Source organism: Manduca sexta, chromosome 22 (assembly GCF_014839805.1).
Source record: "Manduca sexta isolate Smith_Timp_Sample1 chromosome 22, JHU_Msex_v1.0, whole genome shotgun sequence".
Taxonomy (NCBI): domain Eukaryota; kingdom Metazoa; phylum Arthropoda; class Insecta; order Lepidoptera; family Sphingidae; genus Manduca; species Manduca sexta.
The window spans coordinates 2,322,678-2,350,350 of record NC_051136.1 but is presented as its reverse complement, the minus strand read 5'-3'; the positions used below and the strand labels follow the sequence as shown (position 1 = coordinate 2,350,350).

The following is a 27,673-nucleotide window of genomic DNA, read 5'->3' as shown; positions in this document are numbered from 1 at the left end:
AGTTTATCGCGTTTAGACGACAACGAGATGTGACAGGGGACTATATTTTGTAATATATACAATAACAAATTAACAGGAACAGTTCCGTCATACATGATTGTTGCGTAACTTTAATCGTTTACGCAGCGCACGCAACAGCAAGCAATAACACAAAAGGAAGGGTAATAATTTTCCCCCGTTTCTGCAACATCTACAGTGATGCTCTGCTCCTATTGGTCATAGCGTGATGGTATGCAACCTATAGTCTCCCTCTATAAATGGGCAATCCAACAGTAAATTCAGTAATTTCGAATTTTTCAATTCGTACTAGTTGTCCTTGTGTGTTCAAACAAACTCTTCAGCTTTATATAACACTAGCTTTTGGCCGCAACTCCGCCCGCGTGATAGAGTTTTTCAGGATAAAGTTTTCCGTTATAATCTCTCAAAAGTTATAAATTTTCCCCGTTTTCACAACAGTTTTTATTACTGCTCCACTCCTTTTGATCACAGCGTCATGACGTATAGCCTTCCTTGATAAGTGAGCTATCCAACACTAAAATATTTTTTCAGTTCTAACCAGTAGTGCCTGAGATTTGCGCGTTCAAACAAACAAACAAACTCTTCAGCTTTATATAATTGTAAAGTGTCCTATGTCCGTTTCCTGGTTCTAAGCTACCTCTCCACCAATTTTCAGCCAAATCGGTTCAGCCGTTCTTGAGTTATGAATAGTGTAACGAACACAACTTTCTTTTATACATATAGATATCGATACTTAATTTAGGCTGAATACGGTGCAAAAGGTTAACTGTGACGTATATTTTATATTAAAAACTACTTATCATGATGACGTCAGGTATCGCCGAATGTAATATTGAAACTATCGCCATTATTACTGGAATAACCTATAGTTATTAAATAATATTTATTTTGTCTTCCCACTTTATTATTCTTCTATAAGCTCATAGCTAATCACTCGCAGAGAAGCAACTGCCAATGATTCAAACTTATTTCCCTCTTATTATTATATGTTGGGGAGATTTTATCGCTAATTCGGCAGCTCAGACCAATCTCGCAATTGCTGAGTAAATTTTTAAAGTGCAAGGTTCGATTAGATGTAAATCTGAACCAATATGGTGGTAACCTCGCCCCTAATCACACTGGAATAATAAACTTGAACATTAATGAAAATAAATGAACTCCATGACACACAACTGAAAATCTAGACTATCAGCAGCAGATCCAATTTTAATATTGGCATGACAAAAACTAATCAATATGTACAGTTCATAACAATCATTTAAAAAAAAAACAATTATATATGAGCAACTTATTTAAAAAACGTAACCTCACAGAAAAATTATATCTTTGCTTAATTCTAATAACAATGCGGTTCCAAAGCAACTCCAAACTAAATTTCCGCCATAAAATATCAGTTTCGAGTCCAAACATTTTTTTCTCACATGCGTTCACTAATCATGAATACATAATAAAAAGCAAAGCAGACAATGTACATTATATTACCAGACAAGAGCTACATGAAAACTAATCAAATAATATTTATTATGTTGTAACGCACAGAAACGGTAAAAGTTTATTTGTAGGTTACAGGTCGATACTCAATATATTCTGACCGTCAAAATTATTAAATGTATGCTAATAAATATACATTACGTTCAATATACTAATAAGGAAATTCACGTTTTTTCATAATTAGGTACTAGCATTGGCCATTCGTACACAGCTACGTCGTGCTGTAAGTAATTTTATATTATTTTATTTTATTTTTTTATTTTGCTGTAAGTTACGTTTACAATCGTTATTAAATAAAAAATAGTAAGTCAATTACGCATTTAGTTTCGGGATCTTTCAAGCTACATAGCTTGATTCTTAAATTATTTTATAGAGGAAAGTGAAAAATCTTTAATAAAGTAATAAGTGATTATTTTATAATACTGATTAGACGGTGAGTTTTAACTTCAAATGAGTTGGACTTCAATTTTTTTTTTTTATCTGCAGTGCTTCTAATTTTTTTTAGTTTGATGCCCTTTCTATCGCCCTCTGGCAGGTGCTAACTTGGGCTAATGTTATTCTAGAACAATAGAAACCATTCGTCGAAAATATTCAAGCGTAAGATCTTTGGCTGGTTTCTGTTCTTTGTGACTAATAACATCTTATTGTCAATAATGACTTGGAAAATTTCCGACGGTATCATTATATATTATACATTGAACATGTAGATACAGAGTAATATTACGCACACACGTACGTATGTACGAACATGCGCGCGCGCACACGCTCACTCTTGAGATGCGACATTGATAACATTTTCGTTGTTTTTTTTTTCTTATAGATGTTTATTAACTCTTAAATATTTTCTTACCTAACCGAAATAAAAGGTTATTTGTCAAATGCTTATGCTTTAGCACTCAGTGAGTCTAGAGGTCTTGAAACATGCACCAGCGCTCTTATCTGAAAAATATTTTCACGAAGTTATCGTTGATATTTACGTTTGTCACATGTTAGCGGTCTTCGCTATAACGTTAAAAATTTTATAATAAATAAATCGATATATATATTTTATTTTTACCTCTAGAACTTTATATTGAAGACTATTATTACGTTAATATATAAGTCGTTGAAAATAACTCGGAAAATAACTGAAATAATTACCATTTTGTCATTTAATCATAGTTTATCTTCACTTTTTAATGAGACGGTAATGACTGTAAATAGATGGTGGTGATTCATATATATATATTTTTTACTTATTGATTTAATATACTCCCAAACCCAAGTTTAAATTAAAATAATATTTAGGTTGAACAATTGCCCCGTTTTCTTTAGATTTGCCGTAATAGAGCACCGTGAACCCCAGACCTTCGTTATTTTGTAAAAGTTGAAAGTTTGTCAGCGCATGCTCCCAACACAGGTAACAACTATAGGCCATTATGAAGTTTGGGCTACAGTGGCTTTGGCAGGTACACTCACGTACCACATTTTACAGGCAAAGTTCAATCTCAATAAAGAGTTATAGCACGTTTTCTTTTAATTATTTACATTTCCCACCAAAACTTTCAAAAACAAAAATTTTCTCTCATTTCCCCTAATTGAAACTAAGGAGGAGGAGGATGATAACGAACATACAGCGAGTCTTCCGTTAAATATAATATTAAACGCATTTCTTAAACGAGCGATTATAGCATCATAAGCTTGTGACCAACAATACCATTTCTCAAATAATTATTGGCCTAGACAAGCACAACCGTGGCCAGAGATAAAGCCATTTTGAAGTTGGATCGTTAAATTATTTCTAGTAAAAACAGTCATCGCATGAAAACAAAGAGTTGTTTTTATGAACACACACAACGAACGCAAACTCACTTTTATCCCCGAAGGAGTAGGCGGAAGCGCAACTGCTGCATTCACTTTATGCCACGCGTATTCAATGATATGATAGGGAGCATATTCTTCTTCTTCAGCCCATATAATCACCCAATGCTGAGTGTAGGCCTCTTGCAATGCACGCCAGGTTGTTCTGTCCAGCTTCGTCCCGACACGTGGACCAGGTCGTTGGTCCACCACATTGAAAGCCTGCCCCGGTTTCTATCACCAGTTCTTGGGAGCATACCTACCACCATATCGGGCACGATTTACATACGGAAGTATGGAAATACTGATACTGGGTAGAAAAACCTAATTTCCCTTTGCCTGATCCGGGAATCAAACCCGAGACCTCAGCACTGTAGTCGTATTGTAATTCAACTACGGCCCTGAGGCAGTTTGTTTATAAACTGATTGCAGTACAGTTTTAATATGATTCAAATTATGCTAAACTGTTTGTGAATTATTGTCCTCAATTTAAATAAATAATGAGCCTTAATAACGTTGCGTGTAGGGTTTCTAATCGCACTATACCGATATCCTGATATTCTGGGATCCCGCGTCTCTATCCAGTCCAGTATATCGCAGGATTCCGCGAAATTGATTATAGTATAGGGACGGCACACTACTTGATGCTCCAGCATCAGCACAAGGTTGCTGTAGCAGCAGCGTCGCACATAGTATCACTTAGATGCTTGGATGAGTGTTAACTCACGTACCACATTAGTATATAAGCACCATTTGTACATAGAATAAATCAGACCAAATACCATCTCGTGTCTCATTTCATCTTACCATAAATTAATGGCAAAGTTGCCGTCTGTTGTAAATATCATCGAAGTATCGGTACAGCAATTTTCAAATCAATTAAACTTGTGGAAGTGGAAGAGAAATGAACAGATGATCTTCCCACACTTACATTGATCTTTATAAATTATAGCTAAGAACCATATCGAACACATACATTTTTGACAAAAAAAAAACGCATCAAAATCGGTCCTATCGTTTGAGAGCTGTAGCTTTCAAATTCTGCGGTATTGTAATACCGCAGACATACAATATAAGCTATACACACCAGTATAAGTCTTGAATATCTATTAAACAGCTTCACATTTTTAATTTTTTGTAAATGTATATGTGCGTAGCGATACGCTCTAGCAATTTCCAACATAACCGTATATGCGTAGGGACCGTCGATCTGTAGAATATAGGCACTCTATTCTGCATTCAAAATCAACTTTTTGATTCGATTTTCCAAGAAATCGCAGTAATGGATCCCGCAGAAGTTTTAATGGAAGAAGCGAAAGCGCGTCAAAAGCCGATCCTGGAAGCAGCAGCTCGCGGTGACTCGGAGATACAGCGGTTCTTCAGCGGCACGACGGCCTTCGTCACTGGAGGCACCGGCTTTCTCGGGAAACTGCTCATCGAGAAACTGATCAGGTAATAAAGCAAAAACAACCTAATTCATCCAAAAGCATCATAGTTCCACTCTGAAAGTATAAAATGACAGTCGATAAACCATAACTTTGAGAAATAAAATATTACAGTAGTCTCAATTTATTTCCAGATCATGTGATGTGAAAAAGATTTATGTCTTATCAAGACCGAAAAAGGCAATGTCAAGTAAAGAAAGAATCAGTGCTTTACTAAAAGATTGTGTAAGTACTTAAATTAGATACTTAAACAATCGTGCTCTAATAGACCACGTAAGATATCAAAGGTTTTAAGTGACTTTAGACTATATAGGATATTCTAAATATTTTGGTTTAGAGTACAAATGCTTAATTACGGTTTGAAATTAAGCAGAAAAACTCAATATGATGACCTGTTGATACGGATTCGAACACAAACCTTCAAAGCGATAATCGTGCTGCGCGTGCTGTACAACTACGCCACCGCAGCAGTATTTTGGACATTAGAGGCCTCACGCTTAGACCAAAGATCTCACGCGATGTCCAATTGAAGAACTTATTTTTTTTTAAGTCACCACACTGTTAAACATCGCATCACTAGCATCTTACGAAATTTACGAAATGGGGAATCTTTTTTGTTCGCGTCGCTTAAAAATACCATAGATTTTGGTTGAATATTTAAAAAAAATTCACTATCCAGTCTGCAGTGTGATTAGCGTTGTTTGAAACAATAAAAGTGCTGATTAATCCAAATTAAAATCGGATGCCAGGAATGATATTAAAAGTAAACAAACATGAAGCATTAAAACCATGAATTTCTATCCAATGAAGTAATAATGAAAAATGATACTATGTTTTCAGGTATTTGATACCCTTCGCGAAACAAATCCAGATTTTGGGAATAAAATAGAACCAGTCGAAGGAGATGTGGCCGAATTACAACTCGGCCTTAGCGTCCAAAGTTGGGTCACCATAGCCGAAGAGGTAACCTGCTTCTCATAGCCTTTACAATATAGCTTAGGTTTCGGACAATGGTAGTATGCGATTTACATTATTAGACTTTTACTTCAAAATTCTACCGTACAAGACTCACATTACCATTAAAGTGCATGTCTTCATCAGATGCTCCAACATCTATATTCACTTCACAACATCATTTATCAATGTCTGATAGTATATTATTACAGCATATTTTTCTGTTCAGGTAGATGTTATATTCCACATGGCAGCTACCACTAGATTCGACGAGACTTTACGTAAAGCGACTCTGATCAATGTGCGTGGTACCAGGGAAATACTTGCTCTAGCGAAGCAGTGTAAAAACCTAAGGTATGTTGCAATTATTTTTGTAATAGAATAGCTTTCAGCTAAAATAATGCAGAGCTGATACTATTGTAGATAATCAGGCACTCTTGTTTTACTGAATAAATGTGTAATTAATTCTAAAACATGACGAATAATTTAAAAGGTTATAGGAAAAATATGCGTCACAAAAGTCTTTAATAATGTATATTTCTAATTATATATGCTCAATTATGTGTGTTGTTATTCTGCTTTCTACTTATATGTGTTGACTGTTGAAATTTGTATTAACGAATTAGTCGTAATTGACGAAAACTTCAAGAATTATTGGTACATTTACATTATTAGTATACGAGGTGTTACCATATTATCGAGACTACCTCGGTAGCGTATTTGTATTGCGAGTGCGGTACAACACCGCTCTATGGTCTTCAGTTCGAGCCCAGGGTCAGACAAAGTGATAATAGGTTTTCTGCTCTGTATCAGCCCAGAGTCTGGAAGTCAGAAAACTAATTTTATTTCGATATGTAAAATATGGTTGTTACAAAAATGCCTGATGGCTTTGCTTAGGTGTTAAGTCATTGAATATGAACCTTTCAATGGCATCAAGGAAAAAACCATGTCCATATTTACCGTCTAATGAAAATTACTAATAATAAGGTGGACTTACTTCAACAGAAAACAATTATCGAATGTTACTTATAATTACATGTCGAAAAGAGAAAAGGACATCGCGATATTTTACTTCCCCGTTATAGCGAACGACATCGATACACAATGTAGTACATGTCACTTCCAAAATTCAGTCATATGTGCATTACGACTGGATTTGCTCCCGATCTTCGTCCCAAAAATCAGTTCACTTCTCATCTTGAGTAACACGCACGTTTTAGGGTAGAAATAAACTCGGCGAATGTAATTGAATCTACGTATTTCTTCAAATAAACTGAGATGAGCTCGTGTAAATGCTTCCAGGTCCTTAGTGTACGTATCGACAGCATATTGTCAAGCGACTCGAGACAGAATCAAATCAGAAGTGTTGGAACAGTTCTACACCAGCCCAATACACCCCGATGCCTTGATAGGCATGGCAGAGAGCATGGCAGATGAGAGGCTGGTCTCGATCACGAAGGAGTAAGTAGAGATACACATTTGTTGTTTGGCTGGTTTATGCTTGGCTGGTGGTCCCTTACCATGGTAAGGGAAAGGAAGTATTACCATCGTGCACATGCGCCGTAATGCAATATATTTGCAGGTTAATTGACCGTTGGCCGAACACTTACACGTTCACTAAAGCAGTGGCGGAGGAACTTGTACGCAGCAACGTCGGAAATCTACCAGCTTGTGTAGTAAGGCCACCTATCGGTAAATACGCTTGATTTTCATTTCATTGTATTCATAACAAGTTGACCTGACAGACGTTGTCCCATCTTAACTATGATTTTGCAGCGCGCATTCTGTCAATCGCTGACAGTTATTTCAAACAATTAACAGTTATATACAATTAATGTATTCGTTAAGTTTTCTAATTATCTACGCAATTTTTTGATTTTTTTCTTTCATAAGACCTTCTCCTGACGATAACAAACACACAAAAAAAAATAGTGAAATCGGTCCAGCCGTTCACGCGTGATGCCGTGACCAAAGGAAACACCGTGACCGAGTAGTTCAGATCGGTTTTTCGCTATCAAATCATAAACAATTGTATAGTTATAACAAACAGTCTAAGTGTAAGTGCTATACAAATTTGTACGGTCATCCCGTAACCGGGACGTTTAAGGTGGCACTTATTCCATTGCCATTAATGCTTTCCAACCTTAATATTATAAACATACACAGTCAACGTGGCATGCGTTTAAACGCACTTGCGCATTTTGTCCGCAGAACATAAGGCTGCAATAGATTGCTGATAGATCATCTACTTATATAATTTATTTCAGTTTTAGGTGCGTATAATGAACCATCGCCCGGATGGATTGACCCGTCCTGCGTCTACGGAGCCACTGGGGTTGGTCATTTAATGATATTCATATTTTCTGTATGCTTCATTTTCCCGCTATTTTATTGTTAATTTTTTTTATTCTTCGACTATAAACATCTACTGAAGAAGGCTCCAGTTGAAAACCAGCGTCACGCACGCTAAGCCGCCATTTTGTGATGAACTGACACCCTTTTCGACATCATCATGTATTGCACGTTTCCTGAACCCTTTATATATTACTTATTTTTGTACCATGTCACAAATGTTTGTGTGGAGCTCAGTAAATTGTACGAATAAATGATAACATGTTGGGGAGAGATTATCACCAACTAGTTGGCTCAGACCAATCTCGAGTAATTAATATGTAAATTTCCGGATTACAAGGTTCGTTTAGATGTAAACATCTGAACCAATATGGTGGCAGACTCATCCCTAATCACCCTAGAATAATAAACGAACAATAACTCCATTGATGTTCGGGTGCTGCAGTTGTGCCTTTGCGCCTCCTTTGATCATTGATCTACTGGTGGTGGGTCTCTCATATGTGAAAGTCCGCCTGGGTAGATACCACCGCAATGTCTATTTCGGCCACCAAGCAGCAGTGCATAATTACTGTTGTGTTCCGGTTTGAAGGACATTGTAGCCAGTGTAACTACTGGACATAATGAGACTTAACATCTCATATCTTAGGATGGCGAACGCAGTGGAATACCAAACAATACTTTATAATTCAGGGTCTTGGATGGTGTTACTACTGTTTATGGGCGGTCGTATCGCCTACCATCAGGCGATCGGCAAGCTCGTCTCGTCATTCAAAGCAATAAAAAAAAGCTAAACTGAGAACCAATACTAATTAATTTCAGTGGTTCCTGAGCGCTTCAATTGGATTTTGCCACGTGATGCTCAGAGAAAACATAGATTTTTGCATTGTGCCAGCTGATTTCGTCATCAATGCTGTCATTGCATCTGCTGTGGAGACTCGCAACAGACACGACAACGATGAAAAACAACTGAAAGTCTACACTATCAGCAGCGGATCCAAGTACAATACTGGTATTCTTAATTATTTTAATTAAAATACTTTAGTGTGAAATATTATTATTGACACAACCAACAAAATTATTAAGATTGGTGCAGGCTTAAACCCCGTAGGATAGGTCACATATGTATAACAATGAGCATTAATTGCAAAAGTAATAATACAATAGGGTATTTGACTTATTTATTTATTTTATTACTCTTTATTGTTCAAAACACTTACTTATTTTTATTTATAACTTTTAGAAAAAATGTACGGCGTATTAATTCTACACCAGAAGACATCTTTGAATACTGGTGAAAAATATACTAGTTACAAGCCACTTAAATTAGGTAGTAGGGGTGAGTGTCAAAAAATAAGAAAAGGGACGAAACATTTCCATGTGACGTCATGGGGAATAACGGTGCGTGCGAAAGAAAGAGATGGAGCGATGTCCCTACTTCCCGCCGACTCCTGCACGTAGCAATATTTGAAATATGAATTACTGCTGCAGTTCTTATCGCGTTTTAATTCTTTTTGTACAGCAGAACTTTGTTGTACTAATTGCTTTTACATGTTGAAAAATGCACAAAATCAAACATAGTCAAATACCCTATTCATCTCATATTATTTGGCCAATTTTATTTTATTATTTTTTATAATATTTTAGATGTTGGCAGCAAAATCATCCAGTCTGATCGAATGAAGTCTCTCGTCTCTCCTAAATCTGTTTGGTATTGTTGGACTGTGGAAACCAGCAACAAATTCATCTTTTGGCTTCTTTACTGGATACTACACTATATACCTGCTTATATTGTTGACACATTGTTATTTTTATTACGACTGAAACTGCCTGAGGGAATACCTTCGTAAGTTTGTTAAAACAATAAACACTTTATAGTTATAAATAAAGATGAATTTTATGAACTCTATAAATATTATGTCAAAAATCAATATTAATAACGAAATCGCGATTATAAATAACTACAGTGGACGTACTCATATACAGAGTGTAGATAATATAAACATAAACGAAGCATTGGTTCAAAAATCGTTACTTCAAAAAAGCATTATATATATTTGATTAATTCTATTTACAATATTCTTCTAAAGCGATTCCAAAATAAGATGCTCCCAACAGCAAATGACCTCGCGCATTCGGTCCCACCTTGCCGAACTAAACCTATATAAAGTACTACTTGTGGCGCAATAGTGCCATCTCGGTAATGTGTATGTAACTACTTACGCAAAGCAAATAAAATAAAATACTTTATTCATCACGTAGGCGGACATAGTTGCACTTATGATAAGTCAAGGTACATGAGAATACCTATGATAAGCAGCGATAGCCTACTTGGGTATGGAACGGACTGCCAAGACGAATGTGGGCAGGTTCAAATCCCAAGGGCACACACCTCTGACTTATTTAAAAAATCATGTGTGTATTCTTTGTGAATTTATCGTTCGCTTTAACGGTGAAGGAAAACATCGTGAGGAAACCTGCACATCTGAGAAGTTCTCTATAAGGAATTTCGAAGGTGTGTGAAGTCTACCAATCCGCATTAGGCCAGCGTGGTGGATTAAGGCCTAATCCCTCTCAGTAGTAGAGGAGGTCCGTGCTCAGCAGTGGGCAAGTATTATAATACAGGGCTGATATTATTATTATTATTACATGAGAATACTTAATTATTATTTAAATAAAGTCGCATATGTAACTAAAGACATTTTATATTGGACATAAAATAAAGAAGCCAGCTCGGGCTGGCAGGAAAGAAGAAATAAAAAAGATGCAAAAAATCTTAATAATCATGAAGGGAGAAACGCGTCGCGATCCTCACCGGTGAGGACGATAAAAGCCCTAACTTAGCTAACCTACCAGCGTTTCACTAGCTACCTAAGCGATGACTTCCCGAAGAAGAAAGGCAGAAAGAATTTTTTTACTGTTGGTAAGTGCCTCAGATGTGAGAGCCCGCCTGGATAGGTACCACCGAATATCTATTTCTGCCGCCAAGTAGCAGTGTGTAGTCGCTGTTGTATTCCGATTTGAAGGACGTTGTAGCTAGTGTAACTACTGGACATAATGAGACTTAACATCTCATGTCTTAGGATGGCGAACGCAGTGGAATACCAAACAATAGTTTGTATTTCAAGGTATGGGATGGTGTTTCTACTGTTTATGGGCGGTCGTATCGCTTACGAATGGGCGAACCGCAAGCTTGTCTCGTCATTGAAAGCAATAAAAAAATCTGCGAAATCAGAGATGGAGCATTATATAAAACAGACTTAGTATATGTTTTTCGTTCCCATAAATATTTTATAATTGAATGAGGTAGGTACGTATGTAAACTGAAACGTTTATAATACTCTGTAGTAATTATGGCAAACTAATGGACAATATTAATTTCAGAAAAAAAATTATCAGCGGTAAAAATGTTTCATAATTGTATTTCGTGCTTTTTATTTCTAAAATGGTTCTTAGATTTCATCTTATATAATAATATATTTCTATGCAAAGATGCTCATAATTAGAAGTTAGAAGAAGTTAGAAGACGATTTATAGTTTGTAAAATTTTCTATGAGCTCTGTGACAGTGACTAAGTACCGTATTTTAGAATTAAGAGCATGTTGAAATCGATGATTAATACCGAATATTGTTGTATTTTCTTCGATAAAACATGTGTAGGTTGATATTAAATAGTATTTAACTAACAATATTGCTTATAATTACAAATTAACTAGCAGCAATAGTTTGCATGTTTTTATGTGTTTAAAGGCGTTTTAGGAGTTTACACATAAAATTTCATTTAAAATAATAATTTCTATTCGATTCATATTGTTTTCTAAATCGATAACTTATAATCGGTTGTTTGGAGCGCTACTATGACTGCAATAGCATTAATAAATTATGATATCTTCGCGCACATTGTACCGTTAATAAATACTAAGGTTTATAGGCGTGATAGTTATAGATAGAACGTCTTGGATGTTCTTTTTTTTTTCTTAGCTCACTTAAACACTGTTAAAAAATATATTTTTTTTAATTCCAAAAATAGTTCTTAAAGTATTCAAATTCTTATTTCCAGGGTTGTCAAAGTATACACAAAAATTTACAAGTCAACGTTGGTACTGTCGTATTTTTTGATGAACGAGTGGACCTTCAAAGATGACAACACCGTCGACTTGTACAACAGGCTGTCCACGACGGATAAAGTCCTGTTCAACTTTAATATTAAACCTATTACCTATGAGGACTTCCTCACGACCTATTGCCTTGGCCTTCGTAAATACATCGTCAAAGATGATTTAAAAAACACCAGAAAAGGCGTGAGAATGCAATTTTGGTTTAAAATTGCCAATTTCTTATACTTCGTTATCTTTGGCTATGTTCTATTTAAATTCTTCTATAGTTTATATAACACTACCAAATATATAATGATCTAAATACATTACTATTACCTATATTATTGTTTTATTTAGTAACACTGATCCCATTTCTTTTCTAATATAGAAAAGCCAATAAGGAGTTATAGGTTAGGGTCCTGGATCTTAATTCAATCTGACAATTTCCTACAACCATAGCTGGTGAACGACACATAGATCATTAAAACCCAAAATATATACTTTTAATGTCTTAAAAATCCCATCCCACAGAGGCGAACAAAGTAACAAACAAAAGCTAGTGAAGGAATAAATCGGTAAGAAACTATGGAGTTGCGGGTTACCGTATTGGAGTAGACATTCACAGCTTCGATTAACAGATTACTTTGTTTTTAGATTAAACCAGAATTAAGGCTATTTTTGATTTAGGACAATGCATCTTGGATATTACCTCAGGATGAGGTTTTCACGTTGTCTCAGCTGCAAGCAGTTACAAAAAATAAAGCTTATACGTACAGAAACAACAAGCAAAATTTATATGTAGCTTAAAGTCCATACTGGATATATTCTGACCGCCAAGTTAGTAAATGCATCGTACTGTGCATCGTACTGTGCTTCGTAATGCATATTGCATTACACCATTATTTAGTTAAAGTTAAATATATTAGTTTACTATGCAGGAAATAGACGTTTGTTTGTATTTAGGTACTAGTATTCATTCGCAGCTACTGCTTTACCGTGTATATATTTTGCTGTAAGGTACAAAGAATAGTTAGTCAATTACTTATTTTATTTAGAGATTTTTTGCTTGACTCTTAAATTATTTCATAAAAGAAAGGAAGAAAATTATAATAAAAATGTAAGTAATTAGTTATAGCACTTTTTATCATCGTTTGTAAGGTTTGATTTCAAATCAGTTGGGCTATTTTTGTTTTGGTTTATATTATTAACATTAAAAAGTCTTTACCGTTTTTTACAACTATAAGCATTGACTACACTGGGTAATCTTCATCTCTTCGCATTTCGTGCAACTACTTACTAAAAACTCATAAATTAAAAACAAGTTTCATAATACTAGAATTAATGAAATAGACAAATAATTCTGCAATACATTTTAAATGACCGCGCAAATAGACCAACCCTTTTCGTTTGACTTGGTGTGGTTAGCATTAAATTTGCTTACAAAACCAAAGCGCATTCGTGGATACTCTATTTTGTATGAAATTCAACTTTTCAACGTGATTTACGAAGTCGTTGCAGACATGGATCCTGCAGAAGTTATAATGGAAGAAGCTAAAGCGCGTCAGAAGCCGATCCTAGATGCGGCAGCCCGCGGCGACTCGGAGATACAGCGATTCTTCACCGGCACAACGTCCTTCATCACTGGAGGCACTGGCTTCCTAGGAAAACTGCTCATTGAGAAACTGATCAGGTAAATACAACAAATGTCTTTTCCAAAGGGGAAGCCAGAGCTACAACCTCGGCACCTACTGTTGCTGTTCGCCATGTGTTCTCCGTTCCATAATGTAGTAGAAGGAAAGCCTATCTCCACATCAGCTAAAAATTGTAGCTCTATACTGATACTAAGCAGTTTATCCCTTTGCCTGACCCGGAATTCGAATACTAGCAGAGCAGTTGTCGTATCGCGCACGCTATACAACTACTCCGCAGACACAGTTCGAACTGATGAGATAATTTAGCAAAAAGAACTTATTAATCTGGAACAGAATTAATCTTTCTTCCTGTTAAAGTTACAACTGCTTTACGATAACCATCTTTATATATCTACTACCTTCTAGAGTTGGCATTTCCAACATTAACTGTATTCAACTGAATTGAACTGCAATCCATTCAAACGTACTTTAGTATGGTCAATATTGATACCTTGTGGTTGTGTACGAAATGGCGCTCATATAAAAATTCGAGTCTAAATGTAATCCTGGATGTGAATAAAAAATATTAGTCAAATAAGTAACATTATTTGTAGTTCAAGTGAATAAATAGGTTATAACAGTAACGTTTTGGTTGCCATTTTACTTTAGATTTAGAACAAATAGTTTATATGCACGTTCGTATCTATAAAATATACATCAATGGCGATAACACTGAAATTATGCATGAACGAAGAACTAAATGACGTCACTAATAAAGTTATTTCTACACAGATCCTGTAACGTGAAAAAAATTTACGTGATAATAAGGTCGAAAAAAGGAATGTCTATTGAGGAGAGATTAGCTGCTTTACTGAAGGATAGTGTAAGTTTTTTATGTTACATGAATATAAACAAGATTGATATATTTGAAATATTCTTTATGCGAGTGAATGATACATACAAAGGGCAAAATACAAAGTCCTGGAGGGTTTTATATTGGGCACGTCAGTCCGAAAAATTTACATTCGCAGCAAGGTCCTTCAAGTTCAAACTTTATATTTGGTAGACGTATTAATTATAATATAGGTATTTAAGATTGAAAAAATTCTATTGCTAAAGTCTAAAATCAGATATTACAAGTTATGAGCATTTTGATTTAATTTATACTATGGAATACGAATTTGTTCACTTTTACAATCGCAATAATATCTCAGAAATAGCGATTCTGCGGAAAAAGAGGTCTAGAACAATTTTTATAGATCATTTTATGTCATACAATTTTACTATGTCTACTTTTATGATAAACTAGCCACTTACCTGAAAATTACAAGAAGCCGATACTTACAAACTATGACCTTGATTTTTTTACACGCATATGTAGGTGTGAACTTCAACATTTTTTTTACAATAGTGTTTGCAACATTTGAACCAATTTTCCGCATTACGCAATTTTTGTAAGCTTGAATCGCTTTTGACCGGACTAGTATATGGTTACAGGTGTTTGATACCCTTCGCGAGATGAACCAAGAATTTGGGAACAAAATAACACCAATCGAAGGAGATGTGGCCGAATTACAACTCGGCCTTAGCGTCCAAAGTTGGGTCACGATAGCCGAAGAGGTAACCTGCTTATCGTATCTTTTTCTATTTGAAAAATATGCAGTTTTTTAAAGTAACAAAACATTATATACAAATATTTTAATTACGAATTGAAAGAAATGGGGTGTAGAGGTAAAATATTATAATAAATATAATAATATCAGCCCTGTATTATATACTTGCCCACTGCTGAGCACGGGCCTCCTCTACTACTGAGAGGGATTAGGCCTTAGTCCACCACGCTGGCCTACATAGTGCGGATTGGTAGACTTCACTCACCTTCGAAATTCCTATAGAGTACTTCTCAGATTTGCAGGTTTCCTCACGATGTTTTCACAAAGAAATTCACAAAGAATACACACATGATTTTAGAAAAGTCAGAGGTGTGTTCCCTTGGGATTTGAACCTGCGGACATTGGTCTTCGCAGTCCGTTCCACACCCAACTAGGCTATCGCCGCGTGCTATCTATCTATCTATAAAATATTATAAATAAACATAATTTTTTTTTTAAATGTTAATGACAAAGCTATAGTGAATTAAAATTTTCATAAATCGTGTTTCGGTTTTTAATGTTATATTTGGAAAATACGAAGAATAATTATAATTAAACACAGTCAATGAAATATAAACAAAAATTCAACAACATTTCGACCAAAAACTTATACATAAAACAAAGTAAACGGAAACAAATACTAATAAATACAAAAAATAAATTACTGATTACAATTACACTAAACAAGATCGATAGAACCTTAACTTAAACATATTACATACACATTATGGAATATTAAATTATATAAAGTAAAATAATGTTAACTATTACTCAACTTACATTGTAATGTCTTTTTTTTTATTGCTTTGAATGACGAAACGAGCTTGCCGTTCGCCTGATGGTAAGCGATACGACCGCCCATAAACAGTAGAAACACCATCCAACACCTTGGATTATAAAGTATTTTTTGGTATTCCACTGCGCTCGCCATCCTGAGACATGAGATGTTAAGTCTTATTATGTCCAGTAGTTACACTGGCTACAATGTCCTTCAAACTGGAACACAACAGTAGCTACACACTGCTGCTTAGCGGCAGAAATAGACATTGCGGTGGTACCTACCCAAACGAACTTTTACATATGACAGGCCTACCACCATTAAAATAAATGTTTAGCCTAAACTGCGTTCTTAAATCGAGTCGTGACTGCAAACATATCAATATCAGAGAAAAAAATATTATAGTTATGATCTATACATAAATTTAATAGAATAATAATGAGTACATGCGGTAATCAGCTGGAATGAGTTTTTGTTTTGCGTGAAAATACGGGGACATTAATTAAGAATGACTCTGCTTAGAAGGTTAGGCGAACCTATATTAGAAATAATTATATCATGCAAAAGAATTTGGGCATTCACACGCAAAATTACAAACATGTAGTGACAGCTCGATATATCAATATATTCAAGTACAGACTTGACAGCTACATTGCGAATTTAAAAAATAATTAGTGATTAACAAGATACAGGCGCTTATCAGTTTGTTATAAGTGCTTGTCTGACAATAAATAAATAAAATACTCTTGGAATCGGATACGAGAATTAAGATTTGATTTGTATATTGTAAACGCTCAGGTATGGGCGTAGGAAACGATTATTTAAAGAACGACAATAAGATATAGTAAATGCTTAACATGAATATGATGTGGAAGTAAAAGCAACAGATAACTTTGTCTTTTACCTACCATTCCTCCGAATTTTATTATAGTATATTATTCTGTTCAGGTTGATGTTATATTCCACATGGCAGCTACCACTAGATTCGACGAGACTTTACGCAAAGCAACTCTTATCAACCTGCGTGGTACCAGGGAAATATTGAGTCTAGCTAAGCAGTGTAAAAACCTAAGGTATGTCATTCCTATACAAGATTACAACAGAGATTAGAATTCCAATAAACGATTTAATAGTTCACCTAAACAGAATACGAAAAAAACAGACATTTTCGAACTTAAAAGTAGAACATAGAAAGAAATTAATTAATAGTTTAAGCCACCGAATTTTTTACCGTACTACAAATAAATCTTCAGTAAGACTCCCAAAGTGAAACAGCTTATTCGAGCTGTTCACAATTATAACAACGTGGTTGGAGAGGGGCAACTAAATTTACCAACTCTGTATTTTTCCACTAGGAAAGATGTACCTAACTAAATAATTTACATTCTAATATCGACCACAAATGCATTCACAAGCATGACTTGCAATTCATAAAATGTACATACATAATTGACGATCACGGAAATTTGAATAAACCTAATACTCAGTACTTATGTATGTCAATAAATTAATTAGTCCATACTTATAGACTGTTAATAGAATTTACGATAGGTATTTAAGTAACGGCCCATTAACATAAATATAAGGTGATCGCTACGCGAATAATTTTATTTAAGGTGAAAAAAACACCTTAAACGCATTACAATTAATTACAACTCATGTGGAGCATATTGAAGTCCAACATGATAGAAAGAATTCTAATACGTATGCTAAGTAACTTTTTAGTTTATAAGCAATGCTTCTAAATGAAAATATGAAAGAGATTTTTTTAAAAAAAACTGATTTGTCGCGACCCTTTTAGGCTACAAAAAAAATAAGTCCATTTAAGTGTACAAGTACAATTTAATTGGATAATTTTATACATATAAACACTTCCAGATCATTCGTGTATGTATCGACAGCATACTGCCAAGCGACCCGTGACAGGATCAACTCGGAAGTGTTGGAACAGTTCTACCCCAGCGCAATACACCCGGATGCCTTGATAGGCATGGCAGAGAGCATGGCAGATGAGAGGCTGGTCTGCATCACGAAGGAGTAAGTGGATAAATACATATGTATTTGTGGTTAAAACAACAAATGAAAGCAGGTTACCTAGTGGTAAGAGATTACCGGCCAAGCCAAAGGAAGTTTTACAATCGTGTACATGCGCCGTAATGCAATCTGTTTGCAGGTTAATTGACGGTTGGCCGAATACTTACACGTTCACAAAAGCAGTGGCGGAGGAACTTGTACGCAGCAACCTCGGAGATCTACCAGCTTGTGTAGTAAGGCCGCCTATCGGTAAATATCCTTGATTTTCATTTCTTTGTGTTAGTAATAAAAAATAAGCAGCATTTTTATTCAAATTATATGTAGATATATTAAAAAATCACAATAATTTTACTCAAGTACATAATTTTGTACTTAGCCAAATGAATTTAAGCTTCATAATCTAATGCAGGCAAGCAACTAAAAATATATATATATATCTAAACAAATGGTATTTAAAAGTATGCGTACAATACATGGCATGAATGGCATGAATAATTATGAATGGCAGATTTGGATCATTCTCAAGAAGTCTAAAACAATTAATATTTACACATATTTTTAAGTTACACTTATACTACTTTCTTCTTCAATGTTTAACTATACTCAGTACTCAATAGTCATAATTTATCTTAGTCCGCACTTTAAGTAATTAACTAGTATAAGGGCGCAATGTTTAGGAATACAGTCTAGTTTTTATACTTGTATATTTTATAATTTGCTTTAATTTTGTTTGTAATCTGTTTTGCGTCTTAATTTTATTAAATAAAGTAATACAACGCGGGTGCTGGTTGATATAGTGTAACCATATATTAATCAACGACTAATTTCGACTATTTCATTTTCAGTTTTAGGTTCGTATGCTGAACCATCGCCTGGATGGCTTGACCCATCCTGCATATATGGTGCTAGTGGGGTTAGTAAATCAACATAATATTCACATTTAATAGAAAATTATATTGAATCGAATAAATTAAGCTTTAATATCACATAGCAAACGGATAGGGAATACTCACGCCGAAAAGTGGCAACAATAAAAAGTTAAATTTATAGCCTAAATAATTTTGTTAATAAAATAAAGTGTTGTAAAACCACGAACCTATAACCCAAGTAAATCTCTATTGGAATTTTGAGGATGTGAAGTCTACCAATCCGCACTAGGCCAGCATGGTGGACTAATACTAGTAGTCCTTATCAGCAGTAGAGAGGGCCCGTGAGCAGTGAGGCAGTATATAATACAGGGCTGACATTATTATATATTATGTAAAATAACTGTTAGGCGAGCGATTTGCTCATCTTCTAATTAGATGTAAAAATGAATTTCTGTAAAACCTGATACCCAAGAATCTACTCCAGTTTATTTATTTAGTTAACATATATATAATTTTGACCGTATATTTACTTATTAAATTAAATTTCAGTGGTTTTTATCAATTATTATTGGAATATCCCACGTGATCATGAAAAGCAATGTGCGGGCTTGCGTCGCGCCAGCTGATTACGTCACCAACGCTATCATCGCATCTGCTGCAGAAACTCGCAATAGACACGACAACAGTGATAAGAAACTAAAGATTTACACTATGAGCAGCGGATCGAAGCTTAGTTTTGGTATGGCTAATTATAATGAATCAAATGAGCTTAAGGTGAATATACTAGCCGGCAAACATCTTGGGCACACCGCGTGGATGTATGTTATATGTAAATGTTCCTTCACAATCTTCTACCGCGCTGCAGTATGCTCAAGTTTTTTGCCGCTTATAAATGGATATATAACTAAAATTAGATTCTAATGATACCCACAGAATTCTTCTTCGTACCGTCATTCGCCTCCTATGTGAGTTTGACGAAACCCATTTTGAGCCTTATTCAGAAATGATTTTTTATAGTTTTTACGTCTGGCCGTTTGTTTCTCGTTAAGATCCTATAGTAGATAATCATAAAAACCCACACGAAGGTACATTTCTTTATTGTGGATGGATAAAATCAGATTCGGTTCTCGGATGGCCGTTGAGGTCGAAAGGTTCTAAAGTGGAGCCCACGTAGAGGCAAGCGAAATGTCGGACGCCCGCCTACAAGGTGGACGGACGACCTGGCTAAGGTCGCAGGAAGTCGCTGGATGCAGGCCGCTTCCAACAGGTCGACGTGGAGGTCCTTGGGGGAGGCCTATGTTCAGCAGTGGACTTCCTGTGGCTGAGATGATGATGATGATGAAAATCAGATTGAGAAAGAGATTATATTGATTTAAATTCACATAATGTGAGTTAAACATACCGACTCATAGAGAATGAGGGCCGATGTTGATTTGCCATTTGCAAGACATTGACCCAAAACACAGTTAAAAGTGAATATTTTATCGCATTGTGTATTTGACGTTAACTTTGTAATTAATTATTTTTTTCTCTATTGAATTTTGAATCAATATACATATTTATGATGTTCTACTTATGTAATCCATACATTATCGTTACCTACGTAATAGAGGAAATATTCAAGGCCATACTGTACGCACTGACCTGATTAACCTAATTGAAGACAAGTTAATTATTTGTTGTTGTCTCACTCTATAGAGGCAAAATTTCCCTTTCTAATTAGATTGAATTAATTTTTAATTGTAGGTTGTGGAAAATGTTATACGTAGCCTATGTTATTAACGTGTAAACTTAGACTAAGAACTGTATACATGTATGTTACTGTTTGTTTATTCCTTGTACTAATAAAAATTAAAAAAATGAAGCAGCTCGATCTAACCAGAGACAAACGTCTCACCGTAGGTTGTTACAGACCAAAATTGTCTTCACATTGTCGTATAGAATGTCGATACCACGTTTGTTTTAAATTTCTTTATAATTCACGATTTAAACTATAAAAAATCCTTTATGAATAACATGCCTTTTGTCATGAATTACTCATAAATATTTTTTAGAGCGGCAATAGCCTAGTTAGGTGTGGATTGGACTACCGAATTTTGAGGGTGTGTAAAGTCTACTGAGGCCTAATACCTCTCAGAAGTAGAAAAGGCCGATGCCCAGCAGTGAGACAGTATATAATATATGGCTGATATTAATATATTTTAATTATTAGTAACTGTTGGAACGAGATGTGATTCCATTTTAAGTCATTATAGATATTGCTAACGATAACTGTTTTCCAGGTAATCATAATAAATTCATACGCTCAGAAAAATGCAGATCGCTCGTCTCTCCCAAAGCCGTTTGGTATTGTTGGGGTGTGGAAACCAGCAACAAATTCATCTTTTGGCTTCTTTTCTGGATACTGCACTATATACCTGGTTATATTGTTGACACATTGTTGTTTTTATTGCGACTGAAACTGCCTGAGGGAATACCTTCGTAAGTTTTATTAAAAACTAAACGCCTTCTAGTAAAGTAATTCAATTTTAAAATACATAAAAAGCATCGGAAAGTCATTTACTATCAAATATAAACAATTTTAATTCCAAAAACACTTTTTAAAGTATTAAAATGCTCATTTCCAGGGTTGTGAGAGTGTACACTAAAATGTACAAGTCAACTTTAGTGCTGTCGTATTTTTTGATCAACGAGTGGACCTTCAAGGATGACAACACCGTCGACTTGTACAACAGGCTGTCCACAACAGATAAAGTCCTGTTCAACTTTAATATTAAATCTATTGTCTTTGAGGAATACATCATCATCTATGGCCTCGGTATTCGAAAGTTCATCATCAAAGACGGGTTGAAGGATACTGAAAAAGGCGTCAGATTGCAATCCAAACTTAAGATCGCCAATTTCATATTCTTTGTTGTCTATGCGTATATCGCGTTTAAAATATTTTGTACTATATACCACACTATACTATACGTCATGTGATTTACGACCAAAATGCTGATTTGTATCTTCATCTAGATACCTAAAGAATAAATTGTTTTTAACGTTCGAAGCAAGCAGTGTGTTTATTTCTAAAATTAAATATAATTCCCCGCGTAAATACGCATATTTTAAGATAGATTTATTTTATTATATGATAGACTTATACTTAAAAGTGGCGATAGCCAAGTTGGGTGTAAAATGGACTGCCGAGATGAATGTCCGCAGGTCCAAAACGTAATGGCACCCACCTTTGACTTTAGATAAAGTTGTGTGTACACTTTGTAGATTATCGCTTGCTTTAATAGTAAAGGAAAATATCGTGAGGAATCCTGCATACCTGAGAAATTCTCAAAGAATTTTGAGGGTATGTGAAGTCTGCCAAATCTTACTAGGACAGCGTGGTGGACTAAGCCTTATCCCTTTTGATAATAGAGGAAGCCCACGCCCAGCAATGCGGTTTAAATGCTGGTTTTCGTTCACAGATTATGTAACTACCATACATAAATTTTCTGCATTACCGAGACGAATAAATCAATGCAGACCCGGTTTTTGGATTTGACGCCAAACCACGTCAATTTGCGCTGAGCATCTTTATCATAAAAGCAAGTTCTGAAAAAGGGCTAAATATAAAATATCGAATAATTATACTTTATTAATTTACAGGTGTAATTTGATTTCATCGGAGTTGTGTAATCCTAAGGATAACTCTTACCTGATAATTGTAAAATGTCTAAGAAAATAGATTTTAAACAATGGTATAGACTTCCATTTTGGAGTTAATATTTCCAGTTCTAAAATACTTACAGTTAGAACAAAATACACTGTATTGTCGACGACTATGAGTTAAAATCAGCGAGTTAAAATAACACTTTTTTAACTCCTGACACTCTGTGACAGTGTGTTTGAAAACCTCTTATACGTCTTGCTGCACAAAATTTTACTAAAAATATTTTATTTAACAATCTTTTATAATAGTGATATAATCTGAAAGCCTAGACTCAAGTCGAATATCAAAGACAAAGCCAAACAAGCGACCTTTAACGTGTATATCTATCCAGCATGCACATTTCCACCAAAAATTAACTCAGAAACTATAGAATTCCGTTACATACATCTGGGTTACCAAATTCTTCGTTACTTAAAACGTCTAGTCTAAAATATTTTGTTAACATAACATTTTTAGTTGCACTTGCAATTACTGTTACTAATTTTTTCGTTTTCGATATAAAAGTAAACGTCAGAAATCCCGATTGATATAGGCTCTTAATTAAATTCCTTTAAAAATTCCGAATGTTCGATGTCAGCAATGCCTTTTTTTCACTGCAGCTATAAATATGGATTGGCCACCCCCTTTATGTTTTGTACGGATGATCAGTTTCGCCAATATTAAAGCCAACTTTTTCTTTTCTCCCCTTTCGTGATTCTAATGACACGTAACGTCTTCGATTCCATAACAATATTATATAAATGCCAAAACGTGAAGGTTAGATATCTATAGCATTTGATGGTACTCAAATCTATACACATTATTAAACAAAGTCCCCTTTTCTGTCTGTCTGTTATCGATTTTCTCAATATCTACTGCACGGATTTTTATGAAATTTGGTATGGAGATAGTTAAACCCTGGAAAAGTTATAGCTTACTTTCATTCACAGGAAAATATATAGCGGGACTTTTATCCCAGAAAAATCGTTCACGCAGACGAAGCCGCGAGCAATAACTAGTTTCATTATTAAAGTAATTCATTCATCAATATTGGATTATAATTTAATACCTTCGTTTATTAAACAGTAGAAAATAGCTAAATTAATAACCACGTCTCTATTCTGTAAATCGGAATTTCCATTCCCAATAAATATTTAACTGCACACCCATATCTGAATGTTAGATACGAAATGAATCATAAAATAATTAATAGAACCCAAAAATTAAATTCCTTGTCCAACATTATCTACGTAATTTTTCCCTGCCATGACTTGACACGAAAATTTAAACACTCGAAGACAGACGATAGACACTCGTCTACCCTGGCACATGTAATTTTTCTCTTTTCACTATGTTTTACATTCCCCTCGCACCCCAGGGAGCGTTCCGGCAGAAAGCCGCTTATTTCTTACATTCTGTACTAAATTCACAGTTAGGAAATTGAATTTTTCGAATTCCGCACCTTGTACGGAGCTGTCCATTTTGCTTGATCTACCGCTCGTCTCTTCTGAGTTGGATTTGTAGATGTTATAGGAGGGGATGCGTGGTGTATCGAAGGTCTTGGTATATTGGCGCCAGTGTCGTTTTGTTCCCCATTCCCGAATAAGGAAGGGGGTAAGTGAGAACGGTCTGAGGTATCTTTTGAGTTTATTTGTGTTCGCTATACATTTCAGACTGAGTAAAATGGTGTATTATTTTGTCATTAAGTAGCTATAAGACGTAATTGGTTAGTTATCTTTGTTTTAATAAATATTATACACATGCACAGATCACGCCTTTAAACTCCAAAGGGGTAAGCAGAGGTGCAACCGGGGCATCCACTTTTCGCCTCTGTGTTCCATCCCATAATGTGAAGATCGCGATACTAACCCCGCATTGGGCACAAATCCCAAACTCTGGGCTAATACTAAGCAGAGAAACCTAATATCACTTTGTCCGGCCCGGAGTAAAAATAATTGATTTTTTACTTGTAGACTGTTCTGTCATACGAAAGATCTATTAAATACATACGCTCACATCTTTATGCCCTCAAGAGTCAAGCAGCATCACAACTATTGCTCCTATGGTCGACATGTCCCGCTGCAGGTTGACATAAACGTTAATGTCTCATCCTCTCCCAGTGACCGTCCTGAGCCCAGGTTCGTAACTTGTTAGTGGATTGTCCTCAGCAAGGTCGCTTAATGTTCAAGGGTTGCGAGCGCCTAAAGCGCTCACCCACACGTCCGGTGTATTTGTATAAGCCGGCCCTTGCCAAGCTAAAAAATGTAGGGTTATGTCAAAAAAGCTTTTGGTTGTTATTTAGATTGATAGAAGAGACACTGATAACGTAGTGAATTGAAAAAGAAAAAACATACTGTAAAATCTATTTACTATAAATCACTTTCATTCCAAAAGGCATGATTGTAATAAATTTGAGTTTTTTTTAGAAATATCTATTTTATGCAAACGTTTAACAAATCTGAACATATAAATGATAAAAGCAGACGTATAAAATCTCTAAAAACAAGAGGAGCCTGGCTATACATCTTTCGTGGATATAATTAAAATTTACAAAATTACATTAACAAAACAACGGCGTCAGAGAACAGCGTCAAAAATTTTCATTTACCAATCTTCGCTGTTACAAAATTTTGCATGGAAATTTACAATCAATTTGGTTAATTACCAAAATTTACACTTTATCACTGAGGTGTAGGGTGTATTTTGTATTAATTAGTCGAGGTGTATTTAAATGAAAACCCATTATAACATAGCAAATAGTCCCACTAATAACAGATTCTATTAAAATTGAAACGAAATTTTCCGCGGAATGGAGTACGCTGAGACAGATATTGCAACAAATCTACGAAAAGTTACGTTTCGTACCGAATGACCTCAAGAAATATGAACTAATAATGACAATGGCATTCCACTTATAGCAATTATGATAATATTACTTAAAAAAAATACGTAAATGCAATAAAATATTGAAAATAGTAACCATATAGCAAATCCTTTCAGAGCTTTTAATTACAAAGTTCTACATTGTATTAAAGCGGTCCTCAATACGTAATAATTAAAACTACGAACTCTCGTAGTACATGTAAGGAAGTGTCCAGTTGCCACCACGTTCTAAATTTGGAAGCATAGTTCAATGACTATTGCAGTCCGCACACAAGTTTCGAGCAATGTTATGAAATGTTGACTTAATGATTTAATACATTGTTTATACCAATGTTACATTATTGATGTAGATAATTTCAGGCACTGAAAGTGCGAAATTAATTGAATACATTGATAACATAATATCGACAAAATCAATGCGTTATATACACATCAACATTCCATACGATTCCTCAGAGCTCGCAGACGGACTATATTCAGGATTTAAAAGCTTGTATCCAACACTAGTCATGGTGGGACTTCTTCTTATATCTTGAGATGACGAGCGCAATTTAAAATATAAATTATATTTACTATATAAAGGTTTCGACGCTTACCATCAGAGAAACTTCTCGGCCGTCTTGTCTAAAATGAGAATGCGTGAATGCAAAACCCTCGGTTACATGAAGCAAATACTAAAGATTTAAGTGACGTCTTTCAAATATTAGTTTGAAACGCAGCCGAACCCACATGCCCACATTGGTATTCGCAATAAGCGAATGTTTGTGTAACACTGTACATTTCCGAACGGTGCAATTCTTTAACTCTGCCATTATCATAGAATAAATTCGAACAGAACGTAAGCGTAAGTTCTGACTGAAGAATTTTCATATAAGTAATACCTGTTGAGTATGATTAGTAAACATGAATACACATATATCATCACGCTTATTTCCTTCTTCACATGTAGGCAGAGATCTAACTCCATTTAGCCGGCCCGAGGATCGAACCGTGACCTGAATACGGTAATTATAACGCTGACGTTTATGCGAATGCAGCCATAGATACATGTTTTGATAATAATAAATATGAACGAACATCTTCTAGAACATTCTCTTCTCTTCTACATATAACTACCGTCCAAATTGTTCCCAGAACGTCTGTCCACTCTGTTTATTAAAATGTTTGCCCAGTACTTTACACCCGGCAAAGATCGTAACGCCTCGCGATATTCGTTCAGAAACTAAACTTACACGCTCGTACACGCTAAATTAAACGTAAACAACCTGCCTTAAGGTTTACATTCGGATGTGAGTCTAGTTGGAAATTCAACAGTACTCTCTCTGTACGGAGTGCTTTGACATTTAGCGAAATGATAATATCTTTGTTCAACACGCGATGTATGTTACTTTACGCTGATAAAACAATTGTGCTTGAAATATTTCCATGTCGTTTACACTTACCCATTATATAGACGAGAATTATTTGTATTTTCTAAAGGGTAATAAACCCATAGTTGCTTATTCCGATGATTTTCACACGTGCATCCACGAGTTCTTATTTCGATCGTTCAGATACGGCATTTCTCTCCTTGTACTATGATTTAGATATATATTGTCATACTTACCATCAATAATAACGTAGACTGCAATGTTTCTGCGGAAATCGCATTTTTATAAACATAACTTAAGACGCTGTCGAAACAAAAGAATATAATTGCTTCGAAGAGGAGTGATATCGGACAAGCCATGACTTAAAACTACGATTGACCAAAGAGACAACTGTTGTAATAAATAAAATACGATTTGTAATAATTCCAAGTTATAATGAAAGACAGTTACAAAGGAATAAGTAATTTTGACCGACAATAGCATGAAGTTTGGTTCCACAAGGTTTATGCCTACATTCCGATAACACCACTTAGAAATTCTATTTAGAAGTACTTTCGACTTTCGTACACTAGTTA

The 27,673-nt window shown here is 35.1% G+C and overlaps 2 protein-coding genes across 2 annotated transcripts; both read left to right on the top strand.

The window, feature by feature from the left end:
* The first annotated feature begins 1,648 nt into the window (after window positions 1–1,648).
* LOC119190174 (fatty acyl-CoA reductase wat-like) lies at window positions 1,649–12,532 on the top strand. The gene is made up of 11 exons (XM_037441454.1): window positions 1,649–1,732; window positions 4,620–4,800; window positions 4,928–5,018; window positions 5,634–5,756; window positions 5,977–6,101; window positions 7,050–7,208; window positions 7,330–7,439; window positions 8,015–8,082; window positions 8,919–9,108; window positions 9,744–9,942; window positions 12,157–12,532. Exons 2-11 carry the CDS (start codon window positions 4,631–4,633, stop codon window positions 12,512–12,514), a joined length of 1,593 nt encoding a protein of 530 aa, XP_037297351.1. The 5' UTR covers window positions 1,649–1,732; window positions 4,620–4,630; the 3' UTR covers window positions 12,515–12,532.
* Window positions 12,533–13,695: 1,163 nt separating this feature from the next.
* On the top strand, window positions 13,696–22,209 carry LOC115448782 (fatty acyl-CoA reductase wat). The gene is made up of 10 exons (XM_030176349.2): window positions 13,696–13,883; window positions 14,617–14,707; window positions 15,322–15,444; window positions 17,203–17,327; window positions 18,133–18,291; window positions 18,428–18,537; window positions 19,134–19,201; window positions 19,707–19,896; window positions 21,440–21,638; window positions 21,785–22,209. Exons 1-10 carry the CDS (start codon window positions 13,714–13,716, stop codon window positions 22,137–22,139), a joined length of 1,590 nt encoding a protein of 529 aa, XP_030032209.2. The 5' UTR covers window positions 13,696–13,713; the 3' UTR covers window positions 22,140–22,209.
* The last annotated feature ends 5,464 nt before the right edge of the window (window positions 22,210–27,673 follow it).

What these genes read in the sequence shown, in the direction of transcription:
- LOC119190174 (XM_037441454.1), top strand. Translation starts at nt 4,631, where the DNA reads ATGGATCCCGCAGAAGTTTTAATGGAAGAAGCGAAAGCGCGTCAAAAG. An exon ending in GCGTCTACGGAGCCACTGGG is followed by an intron (nt 8,083 to 8,918) that starts GTTGGTCATTTA and finishes AATTAATTTCAG; the next exon opens with TGGTTCCTGAGCGCTTCAAT. An exon ending in CTGCCTGAGGGAATACCTTC is followed by an intron (nt 9,943 to 12,156) that starts GTAAGTTTGTTA and finishes TCTTATTTCCAG; the next exon opens with GGTTGTCAAAGTATACACAA.
- LOC115448782 (XM_030176349.2), top strand. Translation starts at nt 13,714, where the DNA reads ATGGATCCTGCAGAAGTTATAATGGAAGAAGCTAAAGCGCGTCAGAAG. An exon ending in AAGCAGTGTAAAAACCTAAG is followed by an intron (nt 17,328 to 18,132) that starts GTATGTCATTCC and finishes AAACACTTCCAG; the next exon opens with ATCATTCGTGTATGTATCGA. An exon ending in CTGCCTGAGGGAATACCTTC is followed by an intron (nt 21,639 to 21,784) that starts GTAAGTTTTATT and finishes GCTCATTTCCAG; the next exon opens with GGTTGTGAGAGTGTACACTA.